The sequence below is a fragment of the Hemitrygon akajei genome, chromosome 2, assembly GCF_048418815.1.
Source record: "Hemitrygon akajei chromosome 2, sHemAka1.3, whole genome shotgun sequence".
Taxonomy (NCBI): domain Eukaryota; kingdom Metazoa; phylum Chordata; class Chondrichthyes; order Myliobatiformes; family Dasyatidae; genus Hemitrygon; species Hemitrygon akajei.
The window spans coordinates 149,958,893-149,977,230 of NC_133125.1; the positions used below are offsets into that span (position 1 = coordinate 149,958,893).

General features: G+C 42.3%; 1 protein-coding gene across 2 annotated transcripts in view; it reads right to left on the reverse strand.

The window, feature by feature from the left end:
• Positions 1-426: 426 nt before the first annotated feature.
• LOC140716772 (zinc finger SWIM domain-containing protein 1-like) overlaps positions 427-18,338 on the reverse strand; it is a 42,206-nt gene continuing 24,294 nt past the window's right edge. For both annotated transcript variants that reach the window (XM_073029627.1, XM_073029637.1), the window contains exons 6-8: positions 11,297-11,732; positions 8,470-9,229; positions 427-3,401 (exon numbers count right to left, since the gene is read on the reverse strand). In XM_073029627.1, the coding sequence (XP_072885728.1) occupies positions 3,372-3,401; positions 8,470-9,229; positions 11,297-11,732 (1,226 nt within the window). In that variant the 3' untranslated portion in view covers positions 427-3,371. The remainder of the gene's footprint in view (positions 3,402-8,469; positions 9,230-11,296; positions 11,733-18,338) is intronic.

Sequence of the window (18,338 nt, forward strand, 5' to 3'; positions counted from 1 at the left end):
AGGTGCAGGAAAGAGATGACACATGGTCAATACCTTTGTCAACTATGAGAAGTCATAGTTCTAGATGGTTAAGAAGGGCTATTCAATACTCATTGACCACGCCCAGTGCCTATTGGCAGCATCCAATTCCATAAGCTGTCAAGTGCCTGGCAGGATGCTATTCAATATCAAAATGCTATTAGAAAGCAAACTAAATTACCTGCCACTTTTGGAAATTTGAAATAAATCCAAAAGATACAGGAAATACAGGTCAGCCAGCATCTGCTATGAGAGAATTACAGGTGTAATGTGTTGATTCACTAATGTTTTGTCATAGTTGTCCCATCCAGTTGAGAGCAGGGAGCTATCCAGAGTCCACGACTATCCGCCTTTTCCCATAAACAACAAAGGTGAGGTACTAGACAAATAAATGACACAGGCTTTACTACATTAAAAAAAATTATTATACAGAATTGCACCTGGGGTTTATTAGTTTCATTACTGATCATAAAAAATATTAACAATCACAATTACATCAGGGCTTTGAACAAGGGGATTCAATGGGATAAATGCTTAAACATTATCAGAATAAAGTTGTATATTTTGCAACAGATATTAATATTAAAATTGTTATCATTTATGGGAACCATTCGGTGCACAAATCAGCTACTGCACTATTGCACAGGAGGTTCAATTGCTTTGCAATGGAGAGTAGGGTGGGGAAAGAGGTGAACGGTTAGGTTGAAGAACCAGTGGAGCTGGGAGTAGAGGACACTCAGGGGCAGGTAATAGTTGCGATTATAGTAGATACTGAGATATAGAGATAAGGAAGTGACTGAGAAGTGTGTGACAGGGAAGTGAAAATGTGCACAGTATGTTTGGCTGGTTTGGTGCAGTGGCTTCCCTCAATTCCAGCAATTCATATGCAACTCAGGCTGTGCAAAGTAAACTAAATTCTGGATGTTATCCCAATGGGATACTAATACTAAGATAGAGATAGAGAGGGAATGTCCCATCACAGTCTGGAAAGTGTGTAACTTCCAAACCCTGCTGGGAGACACTGAAGAAAGTGACAGTGCAGGATTAAAATTCCTCCGGGTGCCTTGAGCAAACTATGCTATGTAATGTCTCCGACCATAGGCAGCCTAACTAGTCATGTGGTTGATCGCAGTTCGTGGATAGTCCAGACACTGTCAAATCACTTCATGCTGCTCCAGCAGTGGGTAAACTAACAGTATGTTAGTGAAATTTCCTATGCCCTGCCTGAGAGTGCCAGCAGCAAGCAATGGAACATCCTCTTACTTCCCTCACTCAGCATCAAGGTGAGGGAGCTAAGTATCACAGAAGCTGAAGCACATGAAACAACCCAAGTTCAGCAAAACACTGATCCGTGTAGTCAAGATCATCAGCAATCGTGGCTCGCTCTTGGTCATCCAGCTTTATGATCTCCTGGAACGGGCCTGGGCCATTTGGATTTGTGTCATGTCGAGACACTTAGTATTCAGCATCGTTAAGCACAGCTATGATAAGCCAATTGTGGAACAAAGACAGAACCTGGTGCACTCTTGAAGTAGAGTTTAATTCGGTTGAAGTTCCTCAGGCACTGCCTCTAGCCCACTCCCCATGACCTGTCCTAGGCTTTCTCTCCATTTGAAATGATCCGCCCTGTAACTCAAAAGGTGTGGCTAACCAGATTTGTCCTACTCCTGATCCTTCCATGTATTTAAGTAATTCTCCAATCACTCCTGCTTAGATCAGAGCATGCACTTGAATTTGTCACAATCTGACAAGAGTTACACTGCAAATCGCTGCACAGGTAGAGAGAAATTATTGAGCACACATAAAATGCTGAAGGAATTCAGTGGGTCAGGCAGCACCTATGTACAATCAATGCTGACTCTCCACTTCCCTACACAGATGCTGCCTGACCTATTGAGTTCCTCCAACTTTCTGTGTGTTGCTCCAGATTCCAGTATCTGTAGTTCATTGTGTCTCCAGAAATTACCTCTGTATCAGTAGCATCACTGTTTCTGAATCACCAGCATTACCATAACACAGAAATCTAAGCTGGCATCTCTCCCAGTACTGGGGAAGAACTTGCAATGGGACATGAACCAGAATTACAATGACAGTTAAAAGAACATCCATGGTCCTAATTGAAACAGGAGGAAAGGAAGGGTGCCAGAGACTTCGTCGCCAGTCAACATTATTAAGCAGATTACCTGGTCATTATTGCATTGCTGTTCACTCTGTGGTAGCAATGGTGTCTTTTAAAGCACTTTGGGTTAACCTGAAGGGAAATGAAGAGAGCTATATTACATTTAGCTCTAGAGATAAACAAATCTCAGGCTGACCCAAATTCCTGTACAGTGAGTATTGATCTAATACACAATCATAAGCTCAAACATTTCACAAATTGAGATAAGGGATTCAGTCTGGTCAGGGAGACTCCTAACACTTTAACAAGTTGAGAAAAGAAATGTCAGGGCAAATGGCCAGGAGACATCACTTAAGATGGATCCAGGATCAAGGTGGATGGAGAGAAGAAATTAGGGTTAAGTTATGGCCTTATTATTCATAGTATGCCTTCTCTTATCGCTGTACCAAGTGATGGTTACAAATATGGGCTCAAGTTCTGGAGAAGGGTAAGGTTTAAACACTCACCCATGTAACCGAGAAATGGATCCACCTCCAACTCAGCCAAATGGATACCATTATTTTTTACAATAGAAAACACTGATCCTAATCAAAAAAGGATAGGCTAAAATTTATCAAAAGTTTAAAACACAGGTTAAATGTCACAGCTTCTTCCCTTCGTAGAACCCTTCCATTGTAGCCATTGCATATCTCCATGTGTTTCTTGAAAATTTCTGGCTCTCTGGGGCTCAGCAGAAGCCTGAAAATACCAGACTGACCAGATAAGTTAATGCTCCATTGGCAACTTGCAGGGAATCTCAGAAAAATAGAACTGTGTTCAGTATTCTGTTGCAGGCTTGTGCGAAAGAAAAACAAATCAGTCTGCTTGCTTTTCAAAATTCTTGCTGGATGGGTGTCATAATTCATCAAATGGCAGAACCAGCTCCAGGATCCAGATAACACACATGTTTTCCAAGACAAAATGTCAAAACTCATCAATCACCACAGTCTACAGATTAAATTTCAGGCTCAATAAAAGGCCAACAATAGCTCACTGTGAATGATACGCGAGTGCCCATCCAGTACATCTCCGTATGGATGTGTACACACAGAGGTGTACACTGGTGTGAAGAGAAGGCAGTTTGAGATCCTGATTCCTGGGGTCATCAACTCTCTGTGAATTACTGTGACTTTCAGTTTCTTTCATTGTCCGATGATCTGTTCTAAAGACAGTCAAGTTGCTTCATTGGCTGTAGCTAATGAGTCTCGCTCTCTTGCTCCAGTGACTGAAAAAATAAAAAGCAATAGTGAGTAATATTGCAGAGTGCATAAGAACAATATAGGCTAACAGAAACATACAGTAACTGGGTATGATTCCAGGATTGAATGGCTTGCCATATGAAGAGCACCTGATGGCTACAAGCCTGTATTCACTAGAACTCAGAAGAATGGGTGGTGACCTCATTGAAACCTATCGAACGGGTGAAAGGCATTGATAGAGTGGATGTTTCATATGGTGGTAGAGTCTCGGAACAGAGGACACAGCCGCAGATTAGAGGGCTGTCATTTTAGAACAGAGATAAGAAGGGATTTCTTCAGCCAGAGGGTGGTTAATCTATGGAATTCTTTGCCACAAGCAGCTGTGGAGGCGGTCTTTATGTATATTTAAGGTTGAGGTTGATAAGGTTTTTGATTGGTCATGGCATGAAGGGATACAGGGAGGAGGTAGGCGATTGGGGCTGAGAAGAAAATTGGATCAGCCATGATGAAATGCTGGAGCAGAATCAATGGGCCGTATGGCCTAATTCTACTCCTATATTTTATGGTTTTATTAAGAACATGCAAACAGTAATATTTCGAACCAACACTAAGTAATAAAGTTTGTACAGGGTAAAAACAGTGAATTATACATTCATGAGAAAACATAAAAGAACAAACTATGACAGAGAGCAAGGTAATAAGTATCAGAGGGTATGCATAGCACAGGAAAGTTGCTCCTGCAAACTGTCCAAATGCACTGAAACCAACAACGAAAACATATTGCATGCAGTAGAATGCACTTGGTTACATCTTATGTTACTACTTGAGATACAATTAACTCCAGTAGACATGAGTTTTCCTTTTGAAATCAATACAACAATTCTTAACTGTATTTCTTGATTCCAACAAAATCTGGTATATTAAATTGTCTTTCCCTTACCAATGCAAAACTTACTTGCCTGTACCCCATGGTACTTTCTTTATCATTGATTTCCTGTATACCTCTTGCACTTTATACCACTGCGTGTTTCTTTTTCTTGTTCGTATGAACTGTCAACTTTTCTTCCTGTGAGGTCTCTAACAGCATTTATTACTGCACATCCACCAGCACCTTGATGCACAAGCTGTTCAGCAGAATACGAAGAGAAACTGAGTCCTGAACTAAAATAGACCCCTAGAATGATTAAAGGACAGAAGGAAATCAATTGGCCCACCATGTCCACACTGCCTCTCTACTAAAGTGATCCACTGTTTCTCTCCTTAGACCCTTCTCCCTGTGGTAAATGGTTTCAGGAACCATCTCTTCATTACATCGTGTAAGGATACACTTCCTCAAATGATTAGTTAACTGTTTAGAATTAAATTTAGGATTATGTTCCTTTCTAAAAAATTTGCTACTCTCCTCGTATCATTGCCCTCAGTATCATTCTACTGATTCAGTGTTGTACCCACTCCATACTCACTCTGTCCCTCTAAGATGCAATGCCCAGAACCAAATACAGGATTTTAAACATGTTCTAGCTAGGGATCTGAGCAGCTGCATCATAACTTTCAGTCTTTTGAACTCTAGGATGTTGAGGTAAAGTCCAACATTCCATTCATATTTACAGCAGTTTTGCTAGCAGTAGTTCACTTCGGTACTTGGATTCCTAAATCCCTCTGCTCACTTCAATGTTCTTGCACCAAAGCAGATGGCTTCACACTTCCCCACAATGAACTCCATTTGCCAGCTTTTTTCAATCATTCAAAGCAGAATGGGCACCTCTCTATTCCTTCATTCAAACCATATAGGTAACAGTTTATTATCTCCTACCCCATTCCACATTCTAGCCTTCACTACAATTCTCTCTCAGTTGATCATTATTGAATACCCTATTACAAAATATAATGGGCTTTATTAATGATATTAGATACATTCTCTGCAAATGAAACAAGGCTCATTAGGCATAGCTTAACCTTTACCAACATACTGCCTCTCTTTGACCAGTTCACACCTGTCCAAATTGTCTATCACACTCAACCTAATACGAGATTCTGACTGCTTCCACAGAGCAGACAGATATGTCCTGGTTTGTTTCTCTTACCCTTCCTTCAAAAGTGGAATGACAGTGACAATATACTAATTCAAGAACACAGCCATATGGTCAAAATATTCTTTTGAAAACCTCCTCACCAACGCTGTGAATATCTAGGCATAGAAAAGCCAATTGTGTGCCAATCTTGAACACTGATTTCACCATTGTCATCTGTCAGACGTGCACTGAACTTAGTTAGCACTTCCCCTTGAAGTATTCTGTTTTCCCTCTCTATTCTGGCATATTATCCTCATCCGTTCTTTGAAGGGCAAAAATATCTGCTACTTCCTGTTTTTCCACTCACAGTACCCAGTGCAATCAACAAAAATAACTCCCTTTCATAGAATATACTTGCAAAAACCACCACTTTTGCTTTGATACCATTGCCAGCTTTTCCCTATGACCCTTTTGCAGCTTCTTATTCTCTTCATTTATTTCTCATACACATTTATTGAAGTCCTCAAAATCCATTGAGAAGGTTGTGACCAGCTCTATTTATGGACCTGCAATCCTTCTGTTGAAAGTTGTCCCACAATATTAGTTCTGGAATTTCAATCAAGAAACAGGGACATTGAGAATGATGGAGAGAAACCTGGAGATGTTGTTCCCCCATCTAGATGCTGCCAGTATCCTTTCTGGTAGTGGGCATTAATCAGCTTAGGAGATGCTGAGGATTTATAACTAAATCTTCCGAAGCCTTTCTTTGTTTACGAACACATGGTTTTCGAAAGGCTGACTCCATATAGAAACATAGAAAATAGGTGCAGGAGTAGGCCATTCAGCCCTTCGAGCCTGCACCACCATTCAGTATGATCATGGCTGATCATCCAACTCAGTACCCTGTACCTGCTTTCTCTCCATACCCCCTGATCCCTTTAGCTACAAGGGCCATATCGAACTTCCTCTTAAATATATCCAATGAACCGGCCTCAACTGTTTCCTGTGGCAGAGAATTCCACAGATTCACCACTCTCTGTGTGAAGAAGTTTTTCCTCATCTCAGTCCTAAAAGGCTTCCCCTTTATCCTTAAACTGTGACCCCTCGTTCTGGACTTCCCCAACATCGGAAACAACCTTCCTGTATCTAGCCTGTCCAATCCCTTTAGAATTTTATACATTTCAATAAGATCCCCCCTCAATCTTCTAAATTCCAGTGAGTATAAGCCTAGTCGATCCAGTCTTTCTTCATATGAAAGTCCTGCCATCCCAGGAATCCGTCTGGTGAACCTTCTCTGTATTCCCTCTATGGCAAGAATGTCTTTCCTCAGATCAGGGGACCAAAACTGCAAACAATATTCTAGGTGCGGTCTCACCAAGGCCTTGTACAATTGCAGTAGAACCTCCCTGCGCTTGTACTCAAAACCTTTTGCTATGAATGCCAACATACCATTTGCCTTTTTCACCGCCATATATTCAAGCCACTTTCGTTTTTGTAATTCAAGCTTTCTTGCTTTGCCTATCTGTGAAAATTCAGATTTCTTATTAACACTCTAGATATATTTGTAAATATATTCTTATTATTGGCTATATTCTTAAATCAAGAGAACAGCTTATCTCAGATTTACTGATGAACTACTGGTGCTCCATGAAGCAACAATATAACATTCATCATGTTACTTATGGCTAACGGTCTATAATATGGCTCAATGCCTATAACAATCAACAAACAGACCATAACATGACTAAACACTGCATTAGGTTTGAGAAATGGAGAAGGGACATTCTTCCATATCCTATTATTTTTGCAGCTGTACAAATTTATTTCTAAAATCCAATGATCTAGACCTACCCAATTTTGTAATTCAGTTTCATTGGTAACCACGGTGTTGTAACATTTCAGTTCAATGTTACTCTGCACGAGCATGGCACAGCACCGTACAGCAGTATCTGGGGTTCAAACCTTTCTCCTTCAAACAGTGACCTATCTATTGGGTCTGGGATTCAATCCCATCACCCTTGTTCTTACAATCTTCCGAGTTATTTTGGCTCTACTCGTCCATGCTGAGTCTGATACTTACTTACCCTGATCTAATGTACCTGCATTACGCCCATATCCCTCTACACTATTTGTACCCAGGTGCTTTTAAAACACTGTAACTGAATATGTCACTACACTACCACCTCCTCTGGTAACTGGTTCTAAGGATGTGCTGGCATCGGTCCAGAGAAGATTCACAAGAATGATCTTAGGAATGGAAGGGATGACATAAGCAGCGTGGTATGATAACTTTAGGCCTGTACTCACTGTAGTTTAGAACAATGACTGGTGGGGATCTCATTGAAATCTATCAGAGAATGACAAGCTTAGATAAAATGGACATGGAGAGGATGTTTCCAGTAGTGGGGGAGTCTAGGACCAGACAGCAAAGTCTCAGAATGCAAGGACATCCCTTTCCAGAGATGACGAGGTATTTCTTTAGAGGGTGGTGAATCTGTGGAATTCCTTGATACAGACAGCAGTGGAGGCCAACTTGTCGGATATATTAATGTGCAAGTTGATAGGTTCTTGATTGTTAAGGGTATCAAAAGTTATAGGGAGAAGGCAGATGAATAAGGCTGAAAGGGATAAAAAAAAAATCAGTCATGATAGAATGGCAGAGAAAACTCAGTGGCTTCATAGGACTAATTCTGCTCCAACTGTATCTCTTGTGGTCTTAAGTAATTACCAACCACTCTGTGTGAAAATCATCTCCACGTTCTCCTTCAAATTTCTCCCCTCTCACCTAACACTGTGCCCTACAGTTTTTGACTCCTCATCCTTAGGGAAAAGCCAACCTAAGCCCCTTATAATTTTATAAATCACTACCCTCACTGTTTCAGATTCCTACCATCCCTCACTCCCAGTTCGGATTTATATCTGGCTTGCCACTGAGGTTGCGTCTCTACCAACCATTGATTTCGGTGACTTGTACCTGGCCCCCTCGGGCCCAGATGTTGGTGACAGCTGTCATGACCGCCAAGCACCTGCCAAACTCTTCGGCCGGACACCGGGCGGCGAGCGAGGAGAGTTTACGAGCTACCTTGAAGGCCTGGCGGTACCGCTCCTGCTGCACCTCAGGCCCTGCTGGGGACTCAGGGGAAGAGACCGGCGAGGGCCCGCTGTTCAACGACACCGGGCGGTGGCGCAGGTAATGCTTCCGTGTCCAGCGGCCAGAGCAGAGAGAGGACTCGAAGAGCTCGGCACCCCTCAGCCGCCGGAAGGCCAGGATGTGTCGGCAGGGGAGGTGCATGGCAGTGCGGAAGGTGCACTGGCAGTTGTTGCAGTCCGTAATGAGGGCCCGCCGCCGGCAGATGGGACTGGCTGATTCTGCCTCCACACTGAGGAAAGAGACCCCTTCTGCTTCCTCCAGTTCCCTCTGCACCCGAGTAAAGGCGAAGTCGGTGAGCAGCTCACAGTATGCCAAGGTAGCAGATCCAGCCTCCAGGCTGGCTGGGGGAACCTTCTGGAACATACGCACTGCTCGGAGGTTGTCCTCTGCCCGCAGCGAGTCGACAGCCTTCAGGAGGTCGTGGGTGAAGGATGGCGCACTGGAGAAGTCGCTGATTGCGGCCCTCAGCCTCTGGCTCAGGGCCTGCACCCGGTTGATGGTGCTGGTCAGGTAGCTCTCATTCTGATGCTTGAAGCCTTCCACCCACTGGTGCCGAGATGCATGCCAAGTCTGGTTGAAGTAATCGGCTGCTCGCTGCGTCGTGATGTCCTGCAGCTGATGGTGCAGAAGGTCATACTCCTCGGCGGACGTCGCGTAGCACATACTGTGCAGGATCTGCAGCAACTGGCTCCTGGGGGGAGAGGGGGTGAAGAAAAACCAAGTCAGCGACCACAGGCTCAACTCATGGACAGCAGAGAGCATGCGATGCTGGAAGCTGTAGGAATACACCGAGTGTTAGAACAACTGAGGGCACAACTTTACGACAAATGGACATCCCTTTAAACTGAGGTGAGGATGAATTTCTTCAGCTACAGGATGGTGAATCTGTGGAATCTATTGTCATGTAGGGTGGTGGAGCCCAAGTCATTGGGTGTACTGAAGACACAGATTGATAAGTATTGATTGTAAAGGTGGTGGAGGTGGGTTAAGGGTTCCTGGAAGAAAATGGGAGAACAGGTTGAAAAAGAGAAATAAGACATCATTTAATGGCAGAGCAGACTCAATGGACAAAGTGGCCAGATTGTGTTCTTGTACCTTGTAGACTGTCAGCAGGTGCTTTCACCTCATTTCCTTCTCGATCTTCTGCTCCCATCAGATTCCAGTATCTTCAGCCCATCCTCCCCTCCACCTCTCAGCTTCTGACATCCTTCTCACTGTCTCTTTTTCCAGCTGTCCACCAAGCACCTTACCCACCCATATCCCTGCCAGCTCTTGTTCCATCCCTTTCTTCCACCAGTTTGTTATATTATTTCCCTTCTATCTTTCAGTCCAGATGTAAAGTCTAGAGCCAAAATGTCAACTTTTCATTTCCCTCCACAAATGCTGGTCCATTGAGTTCCTCCAAGGTGTGTGTGTTTCTCTGGCAGAGCTCTTGTCCTCAGCCTCTTAAACAATTCCACTCAGCAGCAGGAGCAGGGTCGTGCAGCCTTCACCGACCGCCGTTCCCATTCATCAGACCCCAGTGGCTGGTATGGAAGGATGTCAATCAGTGGGTAATTGATTCAGTGTGACCCCTTATAGAGTGCGTGGCAAAGAGTGGGTGAGTGTACCTTCCACAGTATTCCCCAACCTCAGCAATCCTTGCTGCTGAGCCTAAGGCCAATACTGCCAATCCACTACTACCACATACAGCTCCAAACTTTTACATTATCGCTCTTTTTTTCTCTCATCATTACATGTCTGGTATTATAGATTTTTCCCTAATGTACCTTAATTTATTTTATTTCTCTGGTCTCTGAATTGGTTTAGAAACCATTAACTATTCCTTATCAACCAATTCTGATGTAGGAGAAAGAGGATGCTGGAATCTGGATAACCATCCAGAAAGAACATGAAGATTGTGGTGAAATACATAACTAGATAAATAGATGGCAGGTACTGGTGTCAGGTAAGCATATTTAAAGATTCAGACAAGGAAATGTCAAAATATTCAATTGATATATGGCATAAATAAAGACCGAAATATAGGAGGAGGAGTTAGATATACTATGAGCCATCAGCAAGTGAGCAATAAACTAAAGGGTCTATTTATAACTGACCAAAAGGTTAAGGTAGGAAATTAAAAAAGAGAATTTAATGTTGATATCAACAAGTATTAAGACAGAGGCATTTACTCTTCTGAATGCAGGGGTTTGGGAAAAAGATGGGATCAAGGGAAGGAGGTGGCAGAAAATTGGCAGATGATAGGGAAAAGCAACAAAGTGAATGCAAGGAGAGGAATAAGACAGGGCAGTAGAGGTGAAGAGAACAGGAGGTGAACGGAGGGAAACAAAGGAGAGAAAGTGAGGGTGGGAAAGAGAAAAAAATGGAAGGCCAGGAGGGGAGAGAGGAAAGAAGGGTGGGAGGGAAGAAAGGCAAAAAAGAGAAGGGGAGGAAGCAAGAAAGGGAAGGAGAAAGGAAAGGATGGGAAGAGGAGGGGGGAAAGGAAAGAATGGGAAAAAGAAGGCGGGAAAGAAGGAAAGGCAGGAGGGGCAGGGAGGAGGAAAGAAAACAACACAAAGAAAGGGATGGGGAGAGAGTGAGAAAAGAAGATGAGGGAGCAGATGGTGCAGAGTTGACTGAATTGTGGAGATCACATGGAGAAATATGAATCACAACCTCATGTATTGTACATGCCCTGATAGAAACCTATCAGAAGGAATATTTGAGACCCTTTGGGTACCCAGTTCCAGGGCAGAAACACAGTGGCAGAGCTTACTGTTCTCCGCTGGTCACTTTCAGCTTCTCAGCGGTTACATCGCCCTGGAAGGCACGCAGGGTGTGGACCAGGCAGGTCAGCGGCTTGGAGTGGGGCAGGACATCAGACACCAACTCTCCACTGCACACCTCGCCGGTGGTCACCACCACTCCAGTCCTCTCGCTGGCTGGGTTCTTCTGCTTGAAAATACGTAGCAACTGGCGGACCGTCTCACGCTCCTCATTCTGCAGGAACCACAAGCACACTAGCTCGCTCTCCCCGTTGCCATCAATCGCCAGCAGCAGATATGTGGGGAGCTGCAGGCCCTCCCAGCTGTAAGTCGTGTCTATCAGCAGCACCTCAGGGAACTTCTCGTAGGTCTGTTTCATGCTGCTGTCCTGGTAGTAGATGGCCTGCAGCACATTGGCCTTACTGACAACCACCACCACAGTGCCATCTGCAAGCAAACATGGGCACGGTGTTAGGGTAATTCAGTACAGAAACACTGGAGACTGCAGACATTGCAACCTGGAGCTACGCACAAAGCACTGGAGGGACTCAGTGGGTCATGTGGCTCCTATGGGGGGAAGGGGAGTCAATATATTGGGTCGAGACCCTTCATTAGATTGGCAGCCAGTTAGGTTGAAGTGTGTTGACCAGAATGATCAACTGTCCATTTTCCTCTATAGAAACCACCTGACCTGCTGACTTTCCCCAGCAGTTGGTGTGGTGCTGGCAACACAGTGTAGGGCAGATTTACAGCCGCTTTCTCTAAAAGGAGCAGCAGCAGTGACCTAAATTCCAAAGATTTGCTACAAACTCTCACTAGTCAACATCTGCTGGAAGAGAAGCAGAGTCAATGCTTCACCTCAAAGACTGTTCATCAATCTTCAACTGGAAATATTGACTCCATTTCATTCTCCTGAGAAGCTGCGTGACATGCTGACTACCTTTTTCACCAATTGGCTTCCCAGCTCTTTACCTCAGCCTCCCCCCCTTCAGATTTCACCAACCATTTTGTACTTCTTCCTCCTCTGCCCCCCAACTTCACATCTTTTCTTTTATTTATTTATTGATTGATTGATTGATTGATTGTGTTTGCAAAGATTATCTTCCTTTGCACATTCTTTGTCAGTCTTTGTGTGTAGTTTTTCAATGATTCCACTGCATTTCTTTGTTGCACTGTGATGCCTGCAAGAAAATGAACTACACGCATGGCGACATATACGTACTTCGATAATAAATTTACTTTGAACTTTGAAGGTGTTACAGCCACTTTGCATGAGTGACTTTGCCTAGATTTACAGACTTCTTCACTCTTTCCTTTACCATAACATTTAATTACCCTGAGTACCACAGGTGATGAACATTTACTCTTCCAGGAATTATGCACTTTTGCCCATAATTTAATCCTTCTGGTCCAAAGTGTCTAGCCCAGAGTGTCTAGCACTGCAAGTCCTGCTGTTGGAATCAGGGGCGGGCTCTCTAGAATACTTTCGATCCCTCTGTAAATATTCCCAGTGGGATAGAGAGTTGCTGTCTGGACCTAGCCACATTTTAGTGCTGCCCCCTCTAACCCTCCCTGCTCAGACACTATTCCTAGCATCTCATCAGTTAATCCAAGTGGAAGACCTTACACATTCCCACACTGAATCTCACTTTGCCAGTTTCGATACTAAAATTCCATCCAAAGTTTTGGCTTGTAGGCTTGAAAATATTTTACCATCTGTCATATCTGATGATCAGACTGGATTTATTAAAAATCACTATTCCCATTTTAATATTCGTCATTTATTAAATGTTTTGTATTCTCCTTCTAAGGAGATATCGGAATGCGTGTTATCTCTAGACGCTGAGAAGGCTTTTGATCAGGTTATTTATTTAAAACCTTAGAAAAATTTAACTTTGGGCCAATTTCATTCAATGGATTAAATTACTTTATTTATCTCCCTCTGCTCGGGTTCTTACTAACTTTCAGAATTCTAAATTTTTTAAACTCCAACGTGGAACCAGATAAGGATGTCCTTTGCTCTTTAATCTGGCTTTACAACCCTTAGCTATTGCTTTTTTGAGAATCTAGTGATACCACTGGTATTCTAAGGAGAGGGACCACCCACAAAGTTTCACTCAATGCTGATGATCTATTGCTTTTTATTTCTGATGTTCAGACCTCATTTCCTCCTACGCTTTCTTTACTCTCCTGTTTCAGCCAGTTTTCAGGATATAAATTGAATTTACATAAGAGTGAACTTTTCTCCTTGAATAATCTGGTATCAATTAATATTAGCCTTCCTTTTAAAATTGTAAGAAATCAATTTACCTATTTTGGTGTAATAATTACTAAGAATTATAAACACCTACTTAATTTTCTTACCCTATTGAATTATGTGAAAAGGGCACTATCAAACTGGTCACCCCTCTCTCTATCATTGATTGGTTGAATTAACTCTATTAAAATGAATATCCTGCCTAAATTTATATACCTTTTTCAGGCCTTACCCATTTTTATTCCTAAGTCCTTTTTTGATTCTCTTGATTCAATTCTATCTTCGTATATACGGAAAAACAAACATTCTCGATTAAATAAAGTTCACTTTCAAAAACTTGAAATTTCAGGTTTTATTATTGGGCAGTCATTATACAACATCTTACGTTTTGGTCATATTACATCAACCGTGAGGATTATGCAATGTGGATCTCTTTAGCAGCTAACTCTGTTAAAAAATTTTCTATTATTTCTCTTTTTGGATCCTCACATCCTTTATCTTTAAATAAACTAACTGACAATTTGGTAGTTAAACATACTTTGAGGGTCTAGTTACAATTTAGGAAATACTTTTGGTTTATTGAGATTTTTTTTTCTAATCCTATTTTATCTAATTGTTTTTTTAGATCTCCTATGACCGATGTAGTTTTTAAACAATGGGATAGATTGGGTATTAAATGCTTTCAGAATCTGTTTGTTGGAGGAAGTCTCTTTTCGTTTGAGCAACTGTCAGCTAAATATATCTTACCAAAGACCCACTTCTTTCAATTCCTACAAATTAGAGACTTTCTGCGATCTCAATTACATACATTTCCTATGAGTCCTGATAAGAACTTATTAGATGTAATTTCTAATTTGAAACCTTTTCATAATGGCTCAATATCCAGTATTTATGGTATGTTGTTGGGAATAAGAGAGGCTCCTTTAGACAAAATTAAAAATGCCTGGGAACAAGATTTACAGATTTCAATTTCTGAGGAGACTTGGAATGAAATTTTTAACTTGGTTAACACCTCATCACAATGTGCTCGCCACTCCCTCCTACAACTTAGAGTGGTCCACAGGGCCCACATGTCCAAAGACAAGCTATTTTATTTTTATCCGGATATATCTCCCTATTGTGATAGATGGAACAATGGAGAGGCTTCACTAATCCATATGTTTTGGACATGCCCCAATCTTCAAAAATACTGGAAGGAAGTATTCCAAACTTTTTCTGTACTTTTTAAAGTAAATTTTAAGCCTAACCTTTTGTATGCCTTGTTTGGTATTGTTGGAGAAAAAGGCATAACTTTGGAGACATCTGATTTGCATATATTGGCTTTTATTTCTCTTATAGCTAGGAGGGCGGTGTTGCTTAAATGGAAGGATGTTGCTCCGCCTACTCACGCTCAATGGTTATGCGATGTTATGTCATGCCTAAATTTAGAGAAGATCTGTTGTTCAATTTCTGATTCTAACCAAGACTTTCAAACATTGTGGGGACCATTTTTGAACTACTTTCAAAACCTTTGATTTGGTGTTAAAGTACAGATGTTGGTTAATAACATAAATCACAATGTGATAAGGATTTTTTTGTCTTTCTTTCTTTACCAAGATCTTTAGATTCTTTTTTTATAATAAAATTATTACAATTCAAGTTGCAATTTAATTAATGTGCATGTTTGATTATGAATATAGGGTACTATGATTGCATGTGTGATTTAAAACAAAAGTATTCAGTACTATTCTATCTTTTCTTTACTCATAATATATAACCTCATGTACTCTGGATTCTTCTATGTGAAAATTAATAAAAATACTGAAAAAGAAAAGACCACTTTGTAAACGTTATTTTGCAATATTCTTCTCCTTCTGCACCATTACCAACTATGATGAATGGTGGGGCACTAGGGGTTGTAATGGAATGGAAGGATTAAGGCGTATATGTGCTTAGTTTGTTGAAAGCAGGATCACAGGTAGAGCTGAGAAAAAAGTTGTTTAGTATGCTGACCTCCATCAGTATACAATGGAATAAAGGATCAGTATGCTGAGTATAGGAATTGGGATATTATGTTGCAGTTGCATAAGTTGTTGGTGAGGCTGCATCTGGAGTACTGGGTACAGTTTTGGTCACTCTGTTTCAGGAAAGATGCAGTTATACTGGAAGTAGAGCAGAAAATATTTACCAGGATGTTATCAGGGCTAGAGAGAGTGAATTAAAGAAACAAGTTGGCCAGGTTAGGTCTTTATTCTTTGAAAAGTAGGGCAACTTTACAGAAGTGTTTCAAATTGTTAAGCGTAGATAAGGAGGATGTTAACAGTCCAGTTCAAGCTCATGTTCAGTTTATCCTCATTCAACCATATACACGTACACCCTCAAATGAAATAATGTTGCACAACACAGAGGATATAACTCACACATATAGCACATAAAATAATATAACTGCAATATAAGGTGTATTTACGATACAAGTTAAAAAGGAAACAGTATAACACTACTGGTGCTTCATACATGATCAGATGTGGGTGGTGGCAGGGAGTTATGTAATTTTGAGTAAAAAGCTGTTCCCCATCCTAACAGTTCTTGGCCTAATATTACGTTACCTCCTGCCTGATGGTGGGGGTTCAAGGAAATTGTTGGATGGATGGGAGGGATTGCTGACAATGCTAGGGGTCCTGTGTATGCAACGCTCTCTGATGGGTGGGTGGAAAAGAGACCCTGATAACCCTCTCAGCAGTCCTCGCAATCCTTTATTGGGACTTGCAGTCGGATACCTCGCAATCCCATACCAGACAGTGATGCAGCTGTTAACACACTCTCAACAGTGCTCTTGTAAAAATTGGTTAGAATGTAGGGGGAAGTGGGGGGAGGTTCGACTCGCTAGCTTCAATCTCCTCGGGAAGTGGAGACGTTGCTTTGCTTCCTTGACCATAGGTGTGGTGTTGAGGGACCAGGTCAGATAGTTCATTATGTGTACTCCTAGAACTTTGGTGCTCCTAACTTTCTCCATGGAGGTGTCGTTTAATTGCAGGGAGGAGTGGTCAGCCTGCACCTTCCTAAAGTCCCCAGTCATCTGTTCGGTCTTATCTATGTTGAGACTCAAGTTGTGCTTGCACCATGTTATCAGATGCTCTACCTTCCCTCTGTATTCCATCTTGCATCTCGTTATTGTAGTTGATGAGACAAACACGTGATGCATCATCAGCAAACTTGAGGTTTCAGTTTGAACTGAATCTAGCAGAGTAGTCACGTATCAGCACTGTGAACAGTCGTGGGCTAAGCACACAGGCCTGGGGGTGGGGGTGACGCCAGAGCTCAGTGTGATGGAGCTAGAGATGTTGCTGTCAACATGGACCGACTGTAGTGTTTTTGACAAGAAGTCCAGGATCCAGTTACAGAGAGAGATGCTGAGACCCAGCGAGGACAAGCTTCTGATGGATAAACTGTAAGCTGAAGTCGATAAGCAGCATCCTGACATATAAGGCGCAATTTTCCAGGTGGGACAGGATGGAGTGGATTGCAGTAGATTCAGTAGACCCCAAACTGACAAGTGTCCAATGTAGCAGGAACATTGGATTTGATGTGATCCATAACCAACCTGGGCTGCACCGTCTCTCAGCACCTGACCAGGTATGTTATCAGGCCCCACAGCTTTACCCTGGCTGGAGTCTTCCTCACATCAACTGCGACCAGACAAAGTGCCTGCTCCTTAGGGGGAAAGTGGATGAGGCCTTCCTCACTGGTACACAGTTCTGTGCATCAAACCGAGCATAAAAGGCATTTAACCTGTCAGGTCGAGAGCTGTCACTGTCACTGATGCCCAGCGTGGATTTGTAGTCCATTATGGTCTGAATGCCCTGTCATATGTGCCTCATGTTTCTGGTGTCACAGAAATAGCTACATTATCTCTGTGAATAATCGCATTTTGCCTTCATGATGGCGCAGGAAAGTTCAATTCTTGCTCATCTAAGAGCTGTCTTATCTCTCCCCCCCCCCCCCCCCCCCCACTACCGAAGGCAGCATCCCAATGTTTAAGTCTTTTCCCCTCACGTATGGAGTCCAAAATTAGGAAGCATCAGTTGATGATGAGAGGTGAAAGATTTAAAAAGCGCTCAAGGGGCAACATTTTCCTTACAGAGGATTGTGAGTATATAGAATGAACTGCCAGAGCAATTGGTTGATGTAGGTACCATAGTATCATTTAAGGCGTATTTGGATAGGTACATGGAAGGTTGGGAATTAGAGAGAGATGTGCCGATTGCAGGAAATTGGAACTAACTGGACAATGTGGTTGGCATCGATTGGTTGAGCTGAAGACCTTTTTCTGTGCCCTATTTCTCTATGACTCTATCCACCCTGACTCCTCCAAGTCATTCTAAAGTAAGAGAATCTACAGCATCTGTGCCAGAGCATTACACCATGACCAACGTGATCCCATTTGGCTGTGTACTTTCTGCACTCTCTTAAATACAGAACTATGCAGATCCCCAGGAAAACTATTAAACATATTCTGCTTCCTACAGAAGAGTCCAATATGCTTGGCTCAGTGCTGTTTTGTCACATACTCCCAGGTTATCAACAGTACAAGTCAGATCCAGATTAAGCTCCCTCTATCTTGTTCAATCATACATTGTTAGGCAAGGACAGCGTGGGTTAGATAATAATTAAACTACAAAAACTGTCAGGGCAGGGACAAGACAGATTAGATGCAGCATATCCCTCTGTACTGTCCTGCCACACAGTCCTAGGGCAGAGAGAACATGGATCAGTTACAAATTAATCTGCCCCTTTATACACTCACAGAGTTGGGTTAG